This window comes from Cervus canadensis, chromosome 15, assembly GCF_019320065.1.
Source record: "Cervus canadensis isolate Bull #8, Minnesota chromosome 15, ASM1932006v1, whole genome shotgun sequence".
NCBI lineage: Eukaryota > Metazoa > Chordata > Mammalia > Artiodactyla > Cervidae > Cervus > Cervus canadensis.
The window spans coordinates 25,192,938-25,212,323 of record NC_057400.1 but is presented as its reverse complement, the minus strand read 5'-3'; the positions used below and the strand labels follow the sequence as shown (position 1 = coordinate 25,212,323).

General features: G+C 37.0%; 1 protein-coding gene across 5 annotated transcripts in view; it reads left to right on the top strand.

Annotated features, from left to right (window-relative positions):
* The window catches only part of ZEB2 (zinc finger E-box binding homeobox 2), a 135,339-nt gene that overhangs the window by 88,970 nt on the left and 26,983 nt on the right, over positions 1-19,386 (top strand). For all 5 annotated transcript variants that reach the window (XM_043487657.1, XM_043487659.1, XM_043487658.1 and 2 more), the window contains exons 3-4: positions 217-474; positions 5,360-5,431. In XM_043487657.1, coding sequence (XP_043343592.1) covers positions 217-474; positions 5,360-5,431 — 330 coding nt within the window. The remainder of the gene's footprint in view (positions 1-216; positions 475-5,359; positions 5,432-19,386) is intronic.

Below are 19,386 nucleotides of genomic sequence, written 5' to 3'. Positions count from 1 at the left end.
AAAAAATTGTTTGAAATCATAAACAGTACCCAGCTAGAGCTGAATAAGAATTCAAATGCTAAAACACGAAAAACGTTCATTTTATTTTCCTGACATGGTTGAGTAATTAAGTTTTGAAAATATTCATTATTTTCTATTTAACTAAACAATTAAGGGGCAACTGATATTTTTTCAACAGCGTGTTTAGAGAGTATGTGTTCTGTGCTCTGTCTTCAGTGGTGAACTATGACAATGTAGTGGACACGGGTTCTGAGACTGATGAAGAGGACAAGCCTCAGATTGCTGAGGAGGACGGGATTGCCAACCCTCTGGACCAGGAGAGAAGTCCAGCTAGCGTGCCCAACCATGAGTCCTCCCCACACGTGAGCCAAGCTCTGTTGCCACGAGAGGAAGAGGAAGATGAGATAAGAGAGGGTGGAGTGGAACATAGCTGGCACAGCAGCGACATTCTACAAGCCTCTGTGGATGGTCCAGGTGAGTGTCTAAAAAAACCTGGCCTTTTTCTGGGCCATCTCAAATCGTCCTACCTCGTGGAACATCCACAACCAAATCATTAAAATATTTCTTCCCAGAGCCCTCGCAGAATAGAGATACCAAAGCTGGTGACAGATTATGAAATGATAGTTGTGTTATCACATTACAGCCCTGACATCTTAGGAAGGGATTGTATTTCCATTTGGATGCAAGTTGAATATGAACTACATTTTAAACACACAACGTGAAGGATTTGCGCCACATGCACAAGGTGCCAATTTATACAACATGATCAAGATGTGCCCTCTCAAGATGGAAAATGGAAGCAAACCTAAGAACTCACAACTGACATGTATTTGAAAGTTTTGTATAGTGATACAAACCAAATAATGTCAGTTTAATGTAGTTTCAGTGTCTGTCTGACACCTCCTATTGTAATTCAACCATCTAATCATTCCCTTTTATTAAGTGTGAATGTGATTTCACACTTCTACCTGGTCAGGTAGCTTTCTTATTATTTAACAGCTAAGTACTCGATAATGATTCTTGCTGTTTGGTGGGAATCTCTGGGGAAGTAGAAATGGTCCAAGGCCAGCTATAATAAAAATAAGGTAAATTATGTTCAATCTAAAACTTTAGATGCCACTGTGAAAATGGAAATGTCATGGTCTAAAATTCACTCAGGATGAAACATCACCAAGGTGTGAAATGATTAACAAAATAAAAGAGAATTAATCATTAGTCATATCCCCCTAAACTCCTTCTGCTCATCTCTACTTGCTAAGGTGGCCTGTTAAAAAAATTTTTAATGACCCGTCTAATTCAAACCTTGGTGTCTTCTTAATCTCTGTTCCAAGACCCAATGAGAGCTATCATGATTTACCCCACTATTTTTTTTCTTATGCTATATATAACAATAGCGTTTTTATAAATAGGTGAAGTGGGTGGGAAGGAAATAAGTAAGCACACGAGTCTACCTATACGCTATTGTGATGTCGCAGACTATAAAACATCGAACGTAGGCAGAGTAATTGTTTGGTATACTAGAAGGGAGATAATAAAAGCACTTCCACTACTAAAGAAAATTAAATGTGAAGAAAAGGAGAAAAAAAAGACGGATGGCAGTTTGAGTGTAGTGTATTTGTTTTTCGTGTTCCTTAACATACTGTGCCAAGTTTTGTACTCTTTCTGTTTCCAATTTTGCTTTCGGTGAAGGTTTCTCGAGTATCAGCAATCCCACACATAAACATTTATCGTTCTATCCATTAAGACTTAAGGTTTTAGATTTTCAACTATGAGGGAGAACTCAGCCAAAGATGCTTGAAAGATAAATACGTTTAATTAGGGGCCGAGGATGATCATTAAAGGAAGTCTGACTGCTGCAGAAGTCATTAACAATCTTAAATGAAATTTTTATTTTTATGATAGCCATTTACATGTATAATAAGAGCCAATGATTCTTGGGAGCAGTGTGACAGAAACAGAGTGTGGCGAGAACTCATGTAAGACATACTATTTAAATGAGCTGGTGTTAGCTATTCATATTTGTTAATGAACTAGATATGCAGGGCTATAAGAATGAATGTTCTGATGCTTTAAATTTTAATATCTAGAAATCAAGGGTAAGGACCAATTACTAGAATTTCCACCCTTAAAGGAATAATTAATAACGATATAACAAATGTACAGCTCCAAACTTCTGGGAAAAAAAAGTTTAATTTTAAAAAATTAAGACCAATAATTGAAAAACAGCCAAAACAGCCATGTCAAGCTGTAGTAGTCTGTGATCATGGCAGTTTTTTGCGTTGGTCATGGATCATAATTCTGAATGTTTTAATATACAATCATCCATATGAATGCATTAGAGACTCTATTATCACCTGTAGTTAATGGTGCCTGTGATACAAATGAACAGGCTGCTCTTTGCTCTTACCTTTATGGTAAATAAACTAGCATTCTGGAGTCACAATAATTAAATAAAATGTAAATCCCTAATCTCATTTGGCTATTTGGACCAAGAAAGTTACCCGGCTATTACCTGTCTGGTTCTAATGATTAGTAATGATTTATTGTTCTTTTTTTTTTTATTGTTCCAAAAGTGCTCTGATGTGGTGCCTTGATGTCTAATGAAAAGAAATTGGTCTTAAAAAGCTACTCATTGTTTATCCTGCCTCTTAGATAACACATTTTTCTTCTGATAAAATATTTTTCTTATTTATTGTTCGAAACACACAATATAGACAATAATTCTAATTCGGGTGCTGTTTTATTTAGTAGTGTTTTATCCCTGGTGCCTGCCTGTCTGCCACCATACCTCGGCACATAGCTTTACTCTGAGATAAGCCCCCTCTCCTGTGCTGGCTCTCCCCTGCTTTCTGTAATTTGTCTGCAGGATGCAGGTTTTCCACTGAAGAACGCAGTGGAGTTCTTACTGTGCCTTTCCGGTTCCAGCACAATCAAAGTTTTGTGTTTAGAATTGTCCTTGACATTCTTTCGTCCCACAATGGGGTGGACACAGTGTGCTGGAAGCCATGACATCATTATCATTGACACAGACTTAAATAAATCACCTGCATCTGGCCTCTTTCTGCTTATTCAAGGATTCTTCATCTTGTGGCAGAAAGTGCTCTTTATTTTCACAAACCTTCATCCCAAGGGTCTGGAAGATGCAAACTTTTACAAGTGCTTTAAAAACAAATATACTATGTGGTTTTAGATGCAGTATGCTGAGTAAGAGATGTCTTGGAAAATGTTTAAGGTTAGGCATGAAGCAAAAAAACAGCCAAGATTGCCTTTCATCCAGAGGGGATACTCCTAACCTACATGATGATGTCCTTCTGAATATGGATTCCTGTGAAGCTTAATTAAATAGGCATATAAATAGCATTTCAAATACATACTTGAAAGGGCTTAGTGTTTCATTTTAATAAATTGAGCTTGATGTTCAAAAAACAAAAAGCTTGATGCTCAGTAAATTGAAGCAAAGTACATTCTGGGTAAAAATGACACCATCTCAGTTGCACAATCTTTGGTAAAAGAGGGTTGTAGCTAAAGTATTACTACAGAATGCAGGACACGCTAGGTGCCAACTACACATGTGAATATGCAACATTTAATCATTTGGGAAGCAACCACCCCCTGTAACTTCTCTTTACTTTTTCATAAGAAAATGACAATGAGGAAGGAAGTGCAGCAGAAATCTTGAACATTACCACTATTATGCAAAAAAAAAAAATGCTGTTAACTGTTTTCCCCTCAGTGACTTGATCTCTCAGATGGAAAACTTATGATTCTTCTGACTCTTGGCTACCAGAAATCACATGAGAGGAGCGAGGAAGAAAGACACAAAAGTTATATTTATATCTAGTACTGAACTTCTCAGAAATACCTTAATTTAATTCCTTGCAGAGACTAATAAAAATATCAGATGAGGGAGCCTTTCAACCAGTCAATTATGACAATTGACAGTACAATATTGCTGTATATTGAACGCCTAAATGTTTTATGCAAAATGTCCCTGTGAAAATGTTTCTTAAATAAGAAAGAAGTCCAGGGCCAAGACTGAATTTAAAGTGGTCATAGAATTTAAACAAATATCATTCAAATTATCTGACCAGTATTATGCCCAGGGGCATTATATTAGCCTAATTTATATATGTGTATTTTACCTTAAGAGGCTCATGATTTTTCAATTCTGATCCCATGAACAGATATGCTGCAGGATACTACTTATAAAACATATATTTTAATTTTGCTGTAACATTTGCTAGAATCTGTTTTTCTACCAAATAATTATGACTGAAATGTGATAAGCAAAAATGGTCAGGATAAATTTGGGAATTCACAGAGTCCTATTTATAAAGTTTCTCTTGTTTGAAACAAAATGATTATCACAGAGAGATATTTATCCTGGATCGTGTTTGATTCTCATTAGTATTGTTATTGTAAAATTACAACTTTTAAAATCCCATGTTAAATTTACTTCCTTGCAAGATTTTAAACTGTTAGCTGTCCTTCTCTGCCCTCACATATTCTTTAGTTTGGTAGGCAGAAAATTCGAGAGTTCTACTTTCTAGACTCTTCCCATTAAAGACATTATAATTTTAGAAAATGACCTTCTGTCATTTATAGATCTTCAACTTCAGTGCTACATATTTTCATCTTCATCAGAACATTGAGCTGTTCTTACACCTATATGTTTTTCCTCAAAAATGACTATGATTCCCTACTGGGAAATAAATGGTAAGGAAGAAAGTTATTTATGGAGTGGTAAGGAAAGGAATAAAGAAAATATGTTTTAGAAGTTTATATAAAACAGTGAAACAGGTGTTTTCAGTACCTCTGGGATGCTTTTTTATAAACTGGGCATTTCAAGCTCTGGTATGTAGAATTAGGTTTTTTTTTTTTTAAATTTTGCTTGCATAGATTAGCACCATCATAGCTACTTCAAGGAGAGGAATAAAACATGAAAATAAAATAAGAAATTCTGACTTGCCTCTGGCCATCCAGCATTACCAGAGCTATAGCAGCCAGCGTGCCTTTTTGTCAGTGCAAATACTTAGTTGCTTTTGACTCTTATTGAAAAAATAATATCTTTCCCCCTGTTTGTCACTAGAACTGCCACCAGAAGAAAAGCCCTTCTTTTGCCCCAAATAAGCACCTCTGTTTTTCACAGCTTGCAGTAATGCTTAAAGTAAATAAGTTCTTGTGCGGCCAGCACCATTGGATTCATTGAATTGCCTGAACAAAGCTATTGTTTAGAGGTTTACAACAAGCCTTTTCTCTGTTTCCTTTAAAAGAATCTTCCTTGTTCCTGTGGTTGGCATGCTTAGTATAGTAAGCTTTTCTACAATTTTCAAATGCTAAAGAGAATTTTCCCCCACAGAAGAAATGAAGGAAGACTATGACACTATGGGGCCGGAAGCCACGATCCAGACCGCAGTTAACAATGGTACAGGTAAGTGAGTTTACCACGCCAAGGTCATGCTCGCCCTGCATCATGTGGATGCAGTGAGTCAGGAGCAGGAGCGTTGACCCATCCACTTGTATGTCCATGACTTAACAATTAAGTCAGACTTTTACAAGGCTCTTGATGATTTCAAATCAGAATTCTCTATTTTGATATTTTATTCAGCAAATATATCTTTTATTCTTAAACCCCTAATTTGCCTGTGAAAGTTGAGAAAACTGAACTGGATTTAAAAAAAAAAAACAACTTTTCAAAGCATTAGTTAGGCAAACTTTTGATAGTAATTTTTATTTTAAAAGACTGCTTGAATATAATTTGAAAATTGTAATGTAATAGGCTCAGCAGTAAAGAATCTGCCTGTAATGCAGGAGACATGCGAGTTCTAGTCCTGGGTCAGGAAGATCCCCTGGAGGAGGAAATGGCAACCAGCTCCAGTATTCTTGCCGGGAAACCATCCCAGCCCCTGGGGTCATAAAGGGTTGGACACGACTGAGCACTTCCAGTCACCACTAATATTAGTCATTGAGATTCAAATGATATGGTGTAGTTTAGATTATAAAATGTTTCTGTAGAAAGACAAACCAAAATTCTGTGAGCATTCCTCACAAAACTTGATCGTCTGAATTCCTTTCTATTCTTTCTCCATTTTATTTCTCAGTACCTTCTAGTTCCCCTAAATAATATTTTCCAGGCAAACGTTTTAGAGAGAATAGAAAATGTATCTTCTTTTTTGATGAAGCTAAAAAATTGCAGTAATAGATGGTGCATTGGTTTGTTCTACTACTGCTATAGAACAGAGTTTCAGGACAATTGTGACATTTCATGTTCTTTCCCCAAAACTGAACAGCATCTCCCCTCACACCCTCGCGTGTCACTAGTGCAAATGTATACTGACTCATTATGTTTATCTCTTTTTTCCTAGATAAGGCTAAGTATGTTTTGTGTTTCAAACAATCCCTCATACTACCATGGCAAATATTACCATTGTGCCCAGTATAAGTTAATCATCGAAAACAAAAGCAAAAAAAAAGAAAAAAAAGCACATAGCTATTTCCACTCAACTCACCAATGGAAAAAAGTCACAGTTTTAAGAAGCTTTAGAAATGTAAATAATTAAGATATTCATATCTCCCTTATGTTGAAACACATCACAATAGACGGTTCATGCTGTGCTTCTATTTAGAATGCTCTTATTAATAACTTACCAGGCAATAATTTGCATTCTTAGATGAAAAATAAGAGAAATAATAATTTCAAAAAACTATTGCAAATTTTCCTTCATCTGAATAATGTCGACGTGAGGTACAAAAATGAAACTGTACACTATGGGATTATGGAAAAGGTATAGAATTAGGAACCTACAATCCTAATTTCTAGCTACACCTCTGACAATAACTAGACTGTGACCTTGGGCAGGTCAGCTACCCTTCTTGACACTCGGTTTCCACATCTGAAAAATGAATAGGTTACATTGGTTTCTTGTTAAGAATATTTCTAGTTTTAATATTCTGTGTTGCAGTGGTACCATGACCAAGTAAAATAGAAACCAGACAAAATAGCTTCATATTAGAGCATAATAATAAAGAGTTACCATAAATTAGATACTTTTTATAATGTCCCAACTCAGGGGATCAAAAATGGCTTTATCTTCCTGTTAAAGACAAATGTTAAATTTCAACCTCAAGCATAAATAAACTCTAATTTCATTAACTTTATAGGTGTTTAAAGTGTCACTAAAGTAAATTTATTCCACAGAATGACAATTTACTAGCTGTTTTATTCATTTGAAGTCTAAAGTGAGGTTAATAAAAATGCTTCCTATTCAGAAGATTTAAAAATCAATTTTGAATGTTCCTTCACCTACCCTTAAGATATCCTTTTTCCCATACCACTTATTATTACTTATAGTTCATATATATTCAGTCAATAAATAAATTAATAAGTATTCATTCAGTGTCTTCTATCTATTCACTTTTTTTTTTTTTCCCAGCTTCTTTCAAGGATTTATTTTTTCTTTTTTTTTTTCTTCAGCCATAGATTTACACGTATTCCCCATCCCGATCCCCCCTCCCACCTCCCTCTCCACCCGATTCCTCTGGGTCTTCCCAGTGCACCAGGCCCGAGTATCTATTCACTTTTGTGTGCACATATGGTAGAAGATAGGGCAGAAGTCTTAGATGTGACTATTATTTAATTTGGAAGATGCGACTAATGCACAAGAAAAAAATAATAAGTGATAAGTGAAAATATGTGACAAATATGCCACAAACGGTAAGAATCATAATTATTTCAAATTACAGAAATATGAGAGATTCTATGAGGTGAATATTCAGAAAAGATTTCTTGAAGAAGGTGAAATTCGGACTAAGTTCATCTTTAGTAGTCATGAAGGAGTGAGGAAGGCCTTTCTAGCAGGACAGGAGCATGTGGGCCAGAGGAAGCAAATTGTAATATCCATTCAGAGGATAGTGAGTAAGAAGATTTGGCTGAATCAGGGAGTTCTAGGAGGCAATTCATGGGAAATGATGCTGGACACGTAAGTTAAAAGTAAATGGAGAATGTAAAGCAACAGAGAAAAGAGTTCGGGGCATGTTAAACTACCATGATTTCTGTGAATAAAAACTAGACTTTGAGAGGCCAACTGAAAATCCTTGTAGTTATTCAGGTGTGAAGCGACAAAAAAAGCCTGTCCTCGAGTAGTGACAGTGGTGAAATTTGTAACCTAACTTCTTCGCAACCAATAGATTTTCTGGGTAATGAAACCAAAATGACTTCAAGATTACACATCTGCGTGTTTAGAACATGGCAAATACTATTTCTAGATAAACAAGAAAGAGACCCAGTTTTGAGAGAACTTGACCTTGTCTTTAGACAAGTATTTTTATATAAAATTTATATATACATATATGTATTCTTTGGAAATGAGGAATTGAAACCCAGGAAGTCAGGGTGAGAAAGATTTGAGAGCCATGTAGATATATTCAGATGGTATTTAACATCATGGGCTAAAACATTTATGATTGAGAGTGTATTTATTGAAATTGGTAGAAAGCTGACACCAGGGCTTCTGGTGGGTAAAAAGAAAAATCAAATTCATTAAAAGAAATAAGACTAAGAGATGGAAAAATATTAAATAGCCAGACAGCAAAGAAAGAAAGTTTGGAACATATAAGATTCTAATGACTGCAACTGAAAGAATCCTGAGCAAATAATTGGAGTTGGTAATTTGGAATTTACTGGTGATCCTCTGTTTAGAACTCTGGCATTTTAGAGAATAAACACGTATCTCTTCCCAACCATAAGTTTACTTCTTCTTATCCTTAGCATCGTTTTGGATGCTAAAACATGTAGAATTGAAATAAGACATCTTTAATGGTTGAAGTTGCCTATTCATGGAGCATCTCTTTCTCCCCACCTAAGTCCTGCTGATTAAGATCAAGCTGTTGGCAGACCTTCCTCTTTAGCTATCCAACTGTAGTGATATCTTCCTCCAGTGAACTCTTATAGAACAAATCAGTTAAACTTGCTGTAGATGCTATAGAGTGTCATTACTTAATGTGTTGTTTTTTCCAAATTAAATTGCAAACTCTGAGAATACGGATTGGTTTTAGACTACCATATTGTCTGTGAGACTGCCTTAAAATTAATAGTCTCAACAAACAGGTTTTTATTAAGAATGAGTATGAAATTCTTTTATATCAGGTACCATTTTTTCTTTTTTAATTAAAGCAGAACAAACAGACATTGGCATAGATAAATTTTAAACAGGTTAAGCACATTTTCTGATAAAAAGTGTTGTTATTAACTGGAGTAAGCTGTCAAGAGAAGACAAAGAAAATGTCTCTATTATTTCTGAATATTCAACACACAAATTTCATTCCTAACTGAAAGTAAGGAAAAGATCTCTGAATTTCCTACTCAAGTCTACAAATCTATTAAACAGTAGAATTTAACCAAGTTCATATCAGTGGATAGAGTAGTCTTTTAGAATTTAAAAGTAGCTCCTTCCTAGTATAGTCTGCTGAGTTTAAAGCTGTAAGGAGTAGTGGGAAGGACTTAGCTGAATTGAATCACAGAATTTGAAAATTGAAAGTTATACCACGGAACAATTCCTTGACTGTAATTTGATAGCTGAGGAAACTGTAGTGAAAAATGCCACATAGCTAACTAATACAGATTTGGGAATAAAATCTAAATCACCTCAGTTCAGTTCAGTCGCTCAGTCGTGTCCAACTCTTTGCGACCCCATGAACTGCAGCATGCCAGGCCTCCCTGTTCATCACCAACTCCCGGAGTTTACTCAAACTCATGTCCATTGAGTCGGTGATGCCATCCAACCATCTCATCCTCTGTCGTCCCCTTCTCTTCCTGCCTTCAATCTTTCCCAACATCAGGGTCTTTTCCAATGAGTCAGCTCTTCGCATCAGGTGGCCAAAATATTGGAGTTTCAGCTTCAACATCAGTCCTTCCCAATGAACACCCAGGACTGATTTCCTTTAGGATGGACTGGTTGGATCTCCTTGCAGTCCAAGGGACTCTCAAGAGTCTTCTCCAACACCACAGTTCAAAAGCATCAATTCTTCAGCGCTCAGCTTTCTTTATAGTCCAACTCTCACATCCATACATGACCACTGGAAAAACCATAGCCTTGACCAGACGGACCTTTGTTGAAAAACTAACATCTCTGCTTTTTTAATATGCTGTCTAGGTTGGTCATAACTTTCCTTCCAAGGAGTAAGCATCTTTTAATTTCATGGCTGCAGTCAACATCTGCAGTGATTCTGGAGCCCAAAAAATAAAGTCAGCCACTACTTCCACTGTTTCACCGTCTATTTGCCATGAAGTATTGGGACCAGATGCCATGATCTTTGTTTTCTGAATGTTGAGCTTCAAGCCAACGTTTTCTCTCTCTTCTTTCACTTTCTTCAAGAGGCTCTTTAGTTCTTCACTTTCTGCCACAAGGGTGGTGTCATCTGCATATCTGAGGTTATTGGTATTTCTCCCGGCAATCTTGGTTCCAGCTTGTGCTTCCTCCAGCTCAGCATTTATCATGATGTACTCTGCATATAAGTTAAATAAGCAGGGTGACAATATATAGCCTTGACCTACTCCTTTTCCTATTGGAACCAGTCTGTTGTTCCATGTCCAGTTCTAACTGCTGCTTCCTGACCTGCATACAGGTTTCTCAAGAGGCAGGTCAGGTGGTCTGGTATTCCCATCTCTTTCAGAATTTTCCACAGTTTATTGTGATCCACACAGTCAAAGGCTTTGGCATAGTCAATAAAGCACAAATAGATGTTTTTCTGGCTCTAAGTCACCTAACATATCCTTTACCCTCAGAAGGTTTTTCCCCACTCTGAAGAGCTGATCATGCTAGAAAGTATGGTATCATCTTTGACTCCTACACACTTTACCTAATTAAAGAATTTGTCAATTCCACTATCACAAATACTAAATACCACTTCTATTAATCTGCTCATTTTTTCACTCTTCTAATTTAAATTTTCATCTTTCATTTGAGCTATTACAATACCTATTTTACTAGACTCCCTATTTTCGATACCCAATTTCTTTAATCCATTCTTCAAACAAAGTTTGTTTGAAGTTGTTTTCCAAACACAGGGCAAATGGATAACTTCCTTCCCTTCTTCAGTTCATATTCAACCTTGTATCTCTTTGTTGCTTTCAGAATGAGTCAGCATTTCAGTTGATTTGGCACCTTTCATGATCTAACCCCATCTTGCCTTCAATACTACTTCCCAGAATATGCCCCAGCCGTGAAAGATTGTTAACCCTTTATCCTCCTTTGCCTTTGATCATTGTTTCCCTCCTACCTGGAAAGCCTCTTATTCTTTCCTAGCTTGACAACATCACACACATTCTTAAAGGCCATCTCCATCAGGAAGCCATCTGACCTTCTCTTTTTCAGGATTTACCACTCATCCTTCTGAGGGTCATTCTCTCTCACATTATACTTAGTCACCTGCAGGTGTGTTTCTCCCCATTAGATCATAAGCTGCTTGAAAGCAGTAATGATGTGGAATTTTGGTCACTTTCTCACCACAGATCCTAGAATGGTCCTGAGTCAGAAAGAGTATTTGAAGAAATGAGAGCATGAATCAGAGAAAAACTACACTTGGGCTTTTCTTTTATATTTACAGGTTGACATACTTTTGACACCTCACCTGAAATATTTAGATGTTTTCATCTTCCTTTATTCCAGTCCCTCAGATAAGGAAGACTCAGTTACATTTGGTTGGTCTCTAGCCTTCATGTGCTTCTCTATTTGGTCTGTCCACGTTCTTCCTATAATCCATTTCTCATGGTCCAAATTCCCTTCTTAGATCTTTAATAGTCCCCCAATACCTAAAAGACAAAATCCACATTTCTTCAGATAGGCATTGAGCGGCATCACATCTCACCAGTATTACACTCTGTCAGACCAAATCCCTGGGCAATATCAAATAAGAATCACATTTATACTACATCTGAATCTCTCCCCATGCTATCTCTTGAGACCTTAATCTCTAACTCTCTTTCCTCCAATTATCTGAATTCTACCTACTCTTCTGTTCTTCACAACCATCTCACCTCCCATTTCCTTAATGTGGTCATCCTTGAACACCCCAAACCACATCAATCTCCTCCTTCTCTGAAATCCCACAGCACTCAGGCGCACACCACTAATTTTAGCATGTTGAGTTGTTCCTCTTTATGTTGTTTGCACACATTTCACCTGGTTAATTTCATGGAGACAAGCAATTCCTTAAGCTATAAAATAGGGATATATTAACATGATACGTACCTCATAGGACTGTTAAGGCAATTAAATAAACAATGTATGTATTGGCCTTAGTATGTGTCCCCCAAATATATGCTTTAATAAAAGGATTATTCCCTGTTTGTCCCAAAGTACAGCAGTGACACATGGTATGCATCATGAACTGGTAAAATGAATGAACAAATGTTAGGTGGAGAAGAAATGGACTCTGAAAAGGGAAGTCAAAATGGGCAAGAACATTTACTGTGATGAGGATTAAGTCCAGTATTTTCAGAAAGAAAAACCAGGATTTAAGTCCCTGAAGTAAGAGTAGCATGTCACTACTTTTTTACAACAAAGTTAGGTTAGCAGCACAGCAAAATTAATGTATTGCAAGTAGAGCATTGCAAACCCTGATTTATAGTAATAACTTTATATGTTGCATTTAATGTTTTTACACTGCTTCTAATGTTTTAAAAAATGAAAAATGTATGCTTTAACACATAAAGAATAAGTTTTCGCAGCAAACCTTACATCTTTCAGATATTAATCAAATTCAAATTCAGAATGAAATTACTATGTAGAATTCTTGAGTGTATTTTTTAAAGCTATTTTCTAAGAAGATTAGAGAAATGGAAAAACTTGGGAGCATTATAAACATGAGTTTGCCTACATGTTAGTAGTAACAAGGATCTATCTTAGGTTCATGGTGATCATTAGCATTAATGCGTTTCCACATGCATATCAAGACCTAAATAGGTCCCTGATGTTTTCCTCTTTGAATGTGTGAAAGTTATATTTACTCAGACAATCTAACACTCTAGTTATAAAGAGCTATTAATAACCACCTGCATCTTTGCTTCCTTTGCTGGGAAAAGGAAAACACCATACATCTAGGAACTGGGTAAGGCCAATTTAGGTCTCAGTTCTTAATTTTATATAACAGAAGAAAACTGTTGTCCAAGAACTAACTGTATTGACTGTAGCTAATAATTGTTAAACATACTCTCAATATTTTAGGAATAATATATAAATGCTTTCACAGATAAAAAGCCAAAAGTTATTTTCAGGTGCTCTGATTCTAGAGTCAAATAAACTACATTTGAGTTTTGTCTCTACCAATTGCTAATTTCATGAACTTGAGTATAAAAAGCCTTCATTTCTACCATCATGCATCAGTAAAGTGGAACTAATGATTCCTAGTGTACGGAGTCTGATTGTAGTGATTAAATGGTATATCCTTTTTAACCAAACAAAATGGTGTATCATTTTTAAAGTACCAAGTATAATGCATAACATATGTTAGGTATTCACCCTCTTTTGGTTATTTTTCTGGTTTGTTTGCATCTATAAATAAGCTTACCCATTTTTTTTAAAGTATTTTTTATTTCTTTGGTTGCACTGAGTCTTAGTTGTGGCATGTGGGATCTAGTTCCCTGACCTGGGATCTAGTTCCCTGACCTGGGATTGAACCCTGGTCTCCCGCACTGGGAGCTGAGACTCGAAGCCACTGAACCACCAGGGAGGTCCCATGCTTACCCACTTTTATGCACTGAGAGATAAATGTACTCTGAACTATTTTCTCCCTTCACACTGGCTCCTCATTAACTTCTCTAGAATCCAAAACTACAATATTTAACAAATTTGTAATGGGAGGACTAACCAGTTGATTTTGAGAGACTTAGCCAATTAAATTCCTTTGACATCTTGGAAAACTACCCAGACAAGTTGTAGGACAAATTACTTTTCACTGCACTAAAGCTGCATTTGAAGTTAAAATAGGAAGATTAAGAAGGACTAGCTTAGCTTTCTATCTCATTCATCTTTATCTAGCATCCTGTTTCTGAATGTAGAAGAGGATTTAGTAGTATTTATTATATTTGTGTATAAGGATGTTGAAAACTGTCAAGGATTTTTCCTTCACTTGATCAGTGACTAGTATCAGAGATCATATAAAAAATATTGGCACTGATTAATGATGAATTCATTTTTAATTCAGAATTAAGCATAACTATTTAGAAAAGAAATCATATCTTTTTTCCTTTCTGTCCTAGATAACAATTAAATAATATTTGTCACTTGTTAACAACCACGAAAATACTTCATTCTTTTTATAGTATTTGTTGTGTGCAGAATTTGAACTGAGGTTCAAGAAAGAAACAAAAGAAATAGAAGGTATAATCCTATCCTTAAGGAATGCAAAATCTTATGATGCCATTAGGAAAGACAAAAACCACAATGACGTGAAGGTAAAATTTACAAATGAATAACTATGGCTTCATCAGCTGTTAGATCAGTAATCAATTTGGGAGACCCTACAAAGTGCAAAGCATTTTATTAGGTGTCATGAAACATACAGTAAATAGTCACTGTCATTAATGACATACTCAATTGAGTAAATATAGCAATAGTAGCTAAATAAGAAATATGTGTATATGTACTAAAGACATGAAAATAGGGAGGTGACTTAAGAGATTGCAAATTTTAGGGAAGTTTTTTTCCAGGACAAAGGCTTGCTGAACATGCCTGTATACAAAAGAGAGACAGAGGAAAAGGCTGAAAATGTAAAAGGAGTTGAGGTAAAAAACGGAGTAGGTTATCAGAAGAGTTGTGAGGGAATAGCTTTAGATGGTAGCCTTGGCTGTGAGCAGACACACATCTTTTCTAGCAATAAAATCAAAAGAAGAAGGGAGAATGATGGTAGAGAGACTTTGGTTGAATTTTAGGTAGTTGATGGAATTCACATCACAGAAGTTGCACTCTTGGAAGTAGGGAGAAAAAAAAGAGACCATCAATTGACAGTACGGGAATGGACATAGGATTTTAGTTGGGCAAGGCAAGAATGATATAAGAATAAGGTGCAGGAATGGAAGTGACTTCCAAATTCAAGCTGAACCAAGGCAGGCAAAATCAGAATCGGTGAAATGACCTGAGGGACTTGTCAGGGTCTGATTATCACAATGAAGTACCTGTTTCAGGAGGTGAGGAATTGAATGATGGGATGGAGCAGCAGGCTGAAATCAGAGAGTGAAAGTTCCAAGTTTTGCTCAAAAAGATGGCATTGTCCCAGGGTTGGCCATACCCAGGAGTGGCGGGCCATCCCTGTGCTTGGACTAGAGAAAGTCACAGCACCAAGCAGCCGGGATTCTGCACAGACTATGTTTTCAGTAATGAAGTTCCCCAGAATGAGAGTAATGACAGCCTGGGATAAACATTTTCATGGGATAAGTGTCATTTTACTTGAACTGTATAGGTTGTGTCCTAAGACATGATAGTGAAAATGGATGACTTACGACTTCAAAAAATTACAGTTACAGACTGGAGGCTTTTTGAGGGTCAAGGTTAAGTTTGCTCTTCTCTATATTTCCTCTCAGTAGATGCAGTGCTTATACAGCCTCGATGGTTTATAAACAGGTTGCTTTTCACATTAAAGCATAAATGAATAAACAAAGAAGTGATGAACAAATTGATAAAACAGGCATTCTGATTTGAAATGATGGTATAAATGAAGGAGTATTTTGACCCTTCTGTATATTGCTCTGAGCTTTAAGACAAATGAAAGCAAGAATGGCTCCGCTGGAAAGGTTTGTGAGGGATGGAATATTATCAAGAGATGACACAGTTTCATTTAATCTGAAGAAGCAGAACTCATGTAGGAGGACATCATTAAGCATGTGGGGGGGATAAACAAGTAATATGTGAAATGGGAAAGCAAAATGAACCGTGAATAAAGTGATTCTTGGTCTCTAGTCCTAAATTAAGCCTTAAGACATTTTTTTTATTTACGAAAACTGTAATAGTTAATAAAAATTCTCCTTTGCAAGATGTTTCATAAAGTTATTTTTGAATTGAGTGCCTTTTGTAACATGGTTCAAATTAGGAAATATAAAAAGGAGAAAAATACAATCCCTAAATATTAAATGGAAATTTTAAATAAGTCTCTTAAGTGAAGCATTTGAAGAAATTTCGTGATTTTTTTCCATTTTACCCCATTAGATTTAGATGCAGTCACTCAGTCAAAAAATAAAACAAGGGAGAGGGTTCAAGAGGGAGGGGACATACATATACCTATGGCTGATTCATGTTGATGTATGGCAAAAACCATCACAATGTTGTAAAGTAATTAGCCTCTAATAAAAATTTTTAAAAAGTGCATAGGATTCAGAAGAGGGAGGACATGAAAAGACAAATTGAGAAAAAAAAAGTTTAAAATGTCATATTTTATTTATATTGAAGTTGGCATTTATATTGCCTTTCCCCTATTAATTTTATGGTGTCATAATGTTTTGTTTAGAGCTACTTATAATGTCAGAGCAATCTTTTCAGCATCTAAGACCTATTCAAATTATATCCAATCAGGCATGAATAGAAACTAAAAAGGTGGGGTTGTCTCTCTTTCTCTCTCTCTCTCTCTCATATTGACTCATTATGATATAGTCCAAAGAATAATGGGTTGAGTTAGGACACATGAATTCTCTACCCAGCTCTTCCAGAAATTATTTGTGTAACTTTCTACAAATCATTAGCCTCACTGTACCTTCATTTTATCTGTTAAGTGAGGACATTAGACTAGAAATTTTGGACTCCACCCACCCTATGATTTCTTCTAATGAGATTTTACTGGGAAGATTGAATAAAAAAAAGGAAAATCATGGGCTGTGCAAGTTGCCACTGGACGGGGAGGTTCTCAGTGCTCCTGCCTCATGATTCTAGATCCGGGTCCGGGGTCCTGGATGTGGTCCCTGCAGGCACACGGGTCTGGGCTCGGAAAGACCCCACCCTTGGTTTGATGCTATCCTGCTGCCGTCTGGGGCTTCCCAGATGACTCCGTGGCAAAGAATCTAGCTGCCATTTTGCACCAAGCCCCATTATATAGCCAGTCCTGCTTATACCTCACAAAGTATGTTAAGATAATCTGTGAGTATGAGCAGGATGGGAAGGGGTGGGATCAGGGACTCTCTGCCTGAAGTACCACATAGAAACACGTATTCTGTTCAGGTGTATAGGCTCTTTTGCGGGGATCTCAGAAGCAACTGAATCCCAGGTAAAGAGCTAGACCTCGATTTAAACTCTTGTTTGAGCAAGATAGAAAGTGAAAGTCACTCAGTCATGTCCACCTCTTTGCAGTCCCATGGACTATACAGTCCATGGAATTCTCCAGGCCAGAATACTGGTGTGGGTAGCCATTCCCTTCTTCAGGGGATCTTCCCAGTCCCGGGATTGAACCAGAGTCTCCCACATTGCAGGCAGATTCTTTACTGTCTGAATCACCAGGAAAGCCCAATGTCCCCAAAATGGTAATCAGAGTGATAAGGTTAGCAGGCTAACAATGGGTTAGGCTTCTTGCAGCATAAATTCTGTGTGTCATATCATTAGCATAGAAGACAGTGGAGAAAAGAGAACGTTTTTGTACCTTTATTATCTTCTTGCTTTATAAGTTTCCATTCCTCTCGTATCTCTTAATTGGAGTTCAGTTAAAACCTTTAAATTACCTAGGTTTCTTCTGGGGGCTTCTCTGATAGATCAGTTGGTAAAAAAATCTGCCTGCAATGCAGGAGACCTCAGTTCCATTCTTGGGTTGGAAAGATCCACTGGAGAAGGGATAGGCTACCCACTCCAGTATTCTTGGGCTTCCCTTGTGGCTCAGCTGGTAAAGAATGCACCCACAATGCGGAAGACCTGGGTTTGATCCCTGGGTTAGGAAGATACCCTGGAGAAGGGAAAGGCTACCCACTCCAGTATTCTGGCCTGGAATGTCCCTTTATGGGACACCTGGAGAAGGGAAAGGCTATCCACTCCAGTATTCTGGCCTGAAGAATTCCATGGACTGTATAGTCCATGGGCTCGCAGAGTGGGACACGACTGAGTGGCTTTCACTTTCACTTGGGTTAAATAGTTCTCAGCCAGAGTTGAGTGGAATGTATAGTGTTAACCAATTGTGTAACAGTGAATTTACCGGTTTATCAGACAATTCATTTAGTACCTAAATACTTAACAAAGAGAGAGTCCTGCTGTTCTAAAGCATGTCATTTTCTTCTTGTGTATAATACTGGTCACGTTTTTATAGGTTGGGAGAATTTCGTCCTCTAGTCAGATCTGTCATGCAAATTATCATTAAAATTTTTTTTTCTAGTTACTTTCATACAATGAGTTTCTAAGAAGAGAGGTGAGGAAGACATAGGTTCTGAGGCAAGAAAAACAAAAATAGCACTTGGCAGGTTAGATAGGAGGGTCATTTTCAGACTGTAACCTGTGTACATCAGGAAGACCCTGTCACTTCCTGGTGAATGAATGCTGCAATTTTATGAGCTTTGTTTGCAATTAGGAGCAGCTATCTCCACTTCGCAGCAAGGGTTCCCACAAGAAAGAACAGATATCCCAAGCTTCTTGAGTGTCTCCTTCATTCATTCAGCAAATATTTAATTTTTGCTTAATATTTAAGCACTGTTTCCCTTGTGATGTTGTCTGTGGTTTCCAGGCACCTCCAAAATATGTTTCCTTAATCTGTCTTTGTGGGTCCTCCATCAGAAAACTGCGTTCCTTTGAGTTTGTAACTGAAAACAATACAGATAAAACTCTCTAGGCCTAGGCAGTGAATAAAAAGCAAATTGATTAGGGCAAAGAATTAATTGAAATGATGCAATTCTGAAACTTTGAGGATTCCCTAGAAAGCATACACTGGCTCATTTTATAGATGAAGAGATTGAGATTAAAAAAAATACATAGGTGAGTTAAAATGAATAAGTCTAATTATTTTAAACAGGATCTAATCTTTCAATTATTGAGTATTAGCTATGTGCCTGGCACTGTCCTAGGCACTGGAATGCATGCATGCGTGTTCAGTTGCGTCTGACTCTGCGACCCCACCAAACTCCTCTGCCCATGAAATTTTCCAAGCAAGAATGCTGGAGCAGGTTGCCATTTCCTACTCCAGGGGATCTTCCTGACCCAACAATCTCTTGCACCTCCTGCATTGGCAGGCAGATTCTTTACCACTGCACCACCTGGAAAGCCCAGGCACTGGGATGCAAAGGTGAATAAGACCCTCTGTGCCTCTATTAGCTCATGGGCACGTAAAGGGAAGATTATCCTGTATGGGATAAATTCAACAATTGAGACATGCAGATGATATTCTGTAGAAGGAGGGCATGAGCTCAGATTGAGATTGGCAGAAAGGCTCCTT